This window comes from Eupeodes corollae, chromosome 2, assembly GCF_945859685.1.
Source record: "Eupeodes corollae chromosome 2, idEupCoro1.1, whole genome shotgun sequence".
NCBI lineage: Eukaryota > Metazoa > Arthropoda > Insecta > Diptera > Syrphidae > Eupeodes > Eupeodes corollae.
The window spans coordinates 8054837-8061288 of NC_079148.1; the positions used below are offsets into that span (position 1 = coordinate 8054837).

Genomic DNA, 6452 nt, shown 5'->3' on the forward strand with positions numbered 1-6452 from the left:
GGAAGATTATGGTGTGCTGATGTGCACAATGTCATTTCGCGACGTATCAAGTGACGAGTGGTATTCGTCACCTGACACGTGCATAAACTATTTGCACATAAACACACTACACCTCATCGAATTGTTGTTGGATTTCACATTTATTCATAGACATAATGTCAAAATTACAAATGGGTTTTCTAGGGTGATACGTACGAAGGATTTATATCTTTACTAGAGTGTTTTTGTATTAGAGTGTTTTTGCACATAGCGTAGCGGTTAGTCCAAGATTCTTTTAAAAATTAAAATTTGCAATTGAGTGACGTACATTCTTGACAGGCGCAGTTCAGTGAAAAGCTGGGTAAAATTTTCGTAAGGGTGTTTACCTCTGCCAGTTTACTTCCGCTGGATTACTTCTACCAGTTTACCTCTGGACAGTTTACCACCGCCGGTTAACCTCCGAACAGTTTACTTGCAAGCAGGTAAGGTAGTTTATTATTTTCAAAACTACCTTCTAATTGAAAACTTTTGACATTTATTTTCGTGTTGTTTTTTATTTTAATTCTTTATAAAACGAATTATGACACTTCCAAAATGCAATTTTACAAAGCAAAATATTCTATATGTATCACTTCCAACCACTTATACTTTGGAATCGATAAAAGTGTATACTTCATAAGGATTTTCCAAATAAAATACAATTTTACAAAAGAAGAAACAGAAAAGAAAAAATAATAATAATACATTTTTTAATTGATAATAATAAAACTACTTCATGTAATATATTTTGTTCATTGATTTATCTTATTTCGACAGTACTTCTTCTCCAGATTAGCAATCAAAAAAACCATTCATCACTTCAACAACTTAATTAAACAAAGCTCAAATATCTCCTTCTTCAATAGACAAAACGTCAAATTAACCCTAAAAAAACATTCATGAGTAAGAGTATTTAAAAATAAAAAAGTTTACGACCGAGTGGCACTATGCATTACTAAAGAAACACCCTATAAGCGAAATAAACCACATTTCAAACTACCTTAAATGCTCTGGAGGTAAACTGTCCAGATTTAAACCGGAGGTGGTAAACTGTCCAGAGGTAAACTGGCAGAGGTAAAACTGTAGAGGTAAACTGGCAAAGGTAAAACGGGAGAGGTAAACAGTCATGTCCCGGGAATTTCTATTTGAATACGAATTGACTAGACGTCAATGGTTTTAAAAGTTGTATGCATAAATATTAAAATACAGCAATGTCAATTTTACTGTATGGATCTCAAGTCTGGGGATACTCCTCCTAGGAAGAAGTAGAAAAATTTCTTCGATTTTTGATTTTTTCAGATTGCCACGAAATTCTCCAAACTATATGCTGTATCTAGAAATAGGAACTCCTGCTCTGATAATAGATACACTACAGATGCATTTTTTTTTTAGTAGTACCCGTGGCATGATGGTTAGTGCGTTGGACTGTCATGCAAGGGGTCTTGGGTTCAATCCCTGCCTGTGCCACCTTAATTAAAAAAAAATAATTTTCGCGGGTACTGCCTCTTGCGAGGAATTGACAAATCCTTCAAGAGTAATTCTTGTCATGAAAAAGTGCTTTCTCAAACTAGCCGTTCGGATTCGGTCTAAAATTGTAGGTCCCTTCCATTCCTGCCAACAGTACTCGCACACAGGAATGGTTGAGAGTTGTAAGTCACTAGGCCCTGGTTCACAACGGACTGTTGCGCCACCCCATTTGATTTGATTTGACAGATGCATTTTAACTACGTAGTCAAAGTAATGAATATGGCAGACAGCTGAATTCCAAAGCTCATTCTTAAAACAGTTATCAAAGCAAAAGGATCTATGCTAGAAGACTAAAAGTATTGCTTCAATATGCGGTATTAATCTTGAAATAGCAATGAAAGAGCAACCCGCCCTATTAGAGTCAAAATTCAACATAATTTTGGAAAAATTTGAAAGAGTTTTGTATAGATCGATATTCAGGAACTACTACAGTCGTATCTGATTAATAAGAACACAATCAGGGGAGAATTACTTAACCTTAATTATATGCCTCATCGACCCGATCTGCCTATTTTATGTAGCCTTTGTAATATTAAAGCACGGGAAGATACATTTCACTTTATTGCGGTGTGTCCGTCCAGTCTTAAAAGAATTACGGATTATCTACTTCAATAAACTCAATCTCGATGAAACTGAATTCTTCAGGTTATTAATTGGAGAAGAAGGTTTTGACTCGCTTTATAATTCTATTGCTGCTCTTAAATAAACTTATAATCGAAGAAGATTTAAAAAACAAAAATTAAGAAAAATATTTATCAATGTAACTTATAACTCTTATTTTGTTTAATAAAATATATTTGTTTTCGAAAACGTCAGTCTGGTAGACGGCCATAAGCCATACCGATACGTCTTGTAAGAGAAATGTATTATATTATATTTTTCATATATTATATGAAAATGTTATACCTACTTTTTATATTGAAATAAAATGATTAAGATAATTAACTAATATCAAATTTGATTCACATCATCGTGTTTGGATAAGGTTGAGTCTACATTCAGTAATAAATGTACCCATTTTTTGGTTGAACGGAACCACTCGGATTATATTTCTATGTTCAGCGACACCTTTAATGCAATGCCATTGAACGCAACCATAAGTTTGCTGTTTTTGTTATTTTTTTTTTTATTTTGAAGAGGCAGTTTTTGAGTTCTATCAACATTTAAAAAAAAAAAACTTTAATATAACAATAAGGGCAATCACATTTATAAAGCTGGCAGGATGTCCGTCCAAGTTTTGCAACCATCAATCACCAAAAAAAAGCTTTTCGAAGATCCAAATCACACAGACAAAGTTTTCGAAGGATTTGACACGTTTTACAAAGAACAAAAGTACGTGGACATCGTCCTTGTAGCTGCAATTGATAATGTCAAAGTCAAGGCCCATAGAATTGTTGTGTCGGCTTCCAGCGATTATTTTATGGCAATGTTCTCGAGTACACTAAAAGAATCCACTGCCGAAGAAATTGTCCTTCAGAACATCGACGGTTCAACATTGCACTCGATCATAGATTTCATCTATTCCGGAAAGTTGGAGCTCAACAGCGATATAGTGCAGAACGTCCTGATTGCTGCAGACTTCTTGCAAATTAACGAACTCATTGTGGCTTGTTGCGAATTTATGGCTCATTATCTGGACGTAAGTGATTGTCTGGACACGGCGGTCTTTGCAGAAAACCTCAATTATCCTGAACTATCTCAACAAGCCTACTGTCTGGCTGTTAGCAGATTTGCAGAGCTCTTCCATGAAAAAGACTACTTGGAATTGAATTATGACCAATTGCTTAAAATGATCTCACACAAGGAAGATGCAGATTGCATTGTAAACGAGGAGACTATCTTTTTGGGCATAGTGGCCTGGATAGAACATGACAAAGTCAACCGTGAAGCCTTTGTATTCGATCTTTTGGCAGTGGTGGAGTATCAGTTACTCACGCCCAGGTTCATCATAGAAAACAGACATTCCATTTGTGTAGCACCAGAGTGCTATGAGATGATTCTAACCTGGTTGGAGTGGCATTTACTGCCCGACGAAGCTCATGATTCCCCAAAAGCTGCCCCCAATAGAATTGCAAAAAAGAAAAACATCATAATCATGATTCCAGGAGAACAAACGACGACTGAGTTGAAGGCGCAAATGTATAGATCGCAATTGAATTGGTGGTCAGAAATGGAGATTCCCAGTTCGCCGGTAAAGAAGGCAAACTATGGCGTCGCATTTATCAATGAACAAATTATTTTTGTCGGTGGAAAGGCTAATGCTAATGGCATTTTGTCAAGTTCAAGTAGTGTTGAATGCCTTAATATTGGCACCATGGAATGGTCTGAGCTGCCCTCAATGCAGCAATCGAGGCATCAATGCGCTGTTGTCGAATTGAATGGGGAAATGTATGCCATCGGTGGATATTCGACTCATAATATGCTGAACACAGTCGAAAAATACGATTTCTCGACTGGTGAATGGCAGTATGTGGCACCTCTTGTCCATTACATACGCATAGCAGAAGCGCAAGTTCTCAACGGGAGGATATACGTCCTCGATGTAGCTAGCAGAGTAATGCAATGCTACAATCCCACAACCAATAAATGGTCTTTGACCTCGGTTAAAACTGAAGCCTCCAAATATTATGGAACTGCTGCTGGATGTGGTTATTTATACACTGTGGGTGGATTTATCGACAATGATCTAACTAATACTGTCGAGCGCTACGATCCCATCAATGATACGTGGTCATTTATGGCTCCATTGGAAAAGCCACGATGTGGTATCAAGTGTGTTTTCCTGAATAATCGAATAATTGCTTGTGCAGGACGTGAAAACGAGGGTTTTAGTTGTCGCGTTGAAGAGTACAACCCGAGAACAAATAAATGGACGGAATTGGTACCATTGTTAAGTGCTATGGATGGACGTTCAAAGATTATGAGTTATTAATGTTTAATAAAAGTTATTAAATTATGTTTCTATTTTCATAAAATTTGTTATATTTTTGTTTGGCAATGTAAACTTGGAATGAGGAAAGCTTTTCGATTCCCTTTTTCTTTTATAAATTCAGCTTCGTCAATAATTTCTCTTTTAGCCCATGCATTGATATTTAAACTAAACTATTTGTCAGATCGATTGATGAGTTGAACACCAATTTGTTGGATGTCTTGATTGCTAAAAAATCTTCACTTCCTGTTGTTTCTATTAGGTTCCATTATCAGAGGTTATCGGGAGCAAAATATGTCTCACTTTCGAACTTTGGTAATATGAAAGACGCTCGAAAGTTCCTACGAAAGAACATAATATAAATCGGAAATTCAGCCTATTCCAAAAACGCAGCGCAAATTCATCAACTTTTGACCAACTGACGATCCAGGGGGGGGTCATATGAGCCATAAAGTTAAGTTGTATAAGTAAAAGTGGTTTGTTGGTTTAGAATTTGAAAAAAACGTAAGTCATGCTTCAAATTATTTTCATAAAAAATGTTTCTAAGAAAAAGAGAAAATATTCAGGTTCTTAAGAAGAAACCTTGAATAATAAGAGATCATCAATTTTATATTAAGTTGCATTTAAATTCCTTAAACTAGCCTTCAATTTTATTATTATATTTTTCTGACACACATACGAGTAAATAGTGAACATTGAAGTGATTTTACTTGCGACATATAGGAACTAAATGGCATGTTTTGCATTAGTAAACAATTTCGAAGTAGAGCTTTTAATCAAATATGACATTACGACGGTAGAGAAGAAAAAAAGTGGGTACCTAAATATTGTGAACTTGTGACGAACTTCGGATCTGTACGTGGAATGTTAGGTTCCTTAACAAACCAAGCAGATATTACCACCATCCAAAAAGTGCGATTGGATGGACCGGGTAAACGCAAACTAAAAGACTGCGATATATACTACGGCGACTGCTACCGAGAACAAAGACAACGTTCACACATCTCAATATCCACAAGGGGACATGGAAATCTTCTGATCAATCAACCGTCAACCAGATTGAACACATTGCGATCTACGCACGAAACTTCTTTAGTATACAGGATATCTGAACATTCCGAAGGGCCAACATTGACTCGGACCACTACCTCGTTGAAGCCAAGGTACGGCTACGGTGAGAAGTTTCAACGTAAGACGGCTACAATCGCAAGAGATTGCCATGTCCTTTTCTGATCGAGTGTCTAATAACCTCTTAAGGAGTCCTATGCTGCCTGCATTAAGCATTGAAGACCAGAGATGCCACATCTGAACTGCTAGGTTTCACACGGCCACCACAGTGAAACCCCTGGTTTGACGTTCAATGCCGGCAAGCGCACGCAGCGAAACAACAGGCATACCTACACAACGGCGCTGCACAAAAGGACCAGAGATGCTCGCGAGCTCTACGAGCAAAAGGGGAGAGAGGAACACTGGCTTCTTAGATGAACAAAAGAGAGCATGAAAGTGCGCGATCGAGAAGATAGAGGGATGTCACAACAGGAATGAGGTTCGTAAATTTTCCCAAAAGGTAAAAAAACCTCCCAAGGGTACAAGCCACGATCCCAAGCCCAAGAACCGAATTCGACAACGCAGATCAACAATTTCACCTATCTTATTCCATCTAAACTTAAGTCAAACAAAGCTGTTGGAGCTGACGGCATCGCTGCCGAACTATTCAAAGCAGCAGGCGATGACTTGGTAGGGAGCATGCACCAACTCATCTGCAAAATCTGGTCGGAAGAAAGCAAGCCCGATGAGTAGAATCTCAGCATAGTGTGCTCAATACATTAAAAAGGAGATCCTCTAAATTGCGCCAACTACAGAGGCATCAGTCTCCTTAACATTGCATATAAGATACTTTCTGCCGTATTATGTGAACGTCTGAGGCCTTTCGTCAATAACCTGATAGGTCCTTATCAGTGTGGCTTCAGACCAGGAA

General features: G+C 37.5%; 1 protein-coding gene across 1 annotated transcript; it reads left to right on the forward strand.

Moving 5' to 3' along the window:
• Positions 1–2640: 2640 nt before the first annotated feature.
• LOC129944214 (kelch-like protein 5) lies at positions 2641–4518 on the forward strand. Its single transcript, XM_056053509.1, has one exon. It carries the CDS (start codon positions 2768–2770, stop codon positions 4475–4477), a length of 1710 nt encoding a protein of 569 aa, XP_055909484.1. The 5' UTR covers positions 2641–2767; the 3' UTR covers positions 4478–4518.
• Positions 4519–6452: the final 1934 nt, after the last annotated feature.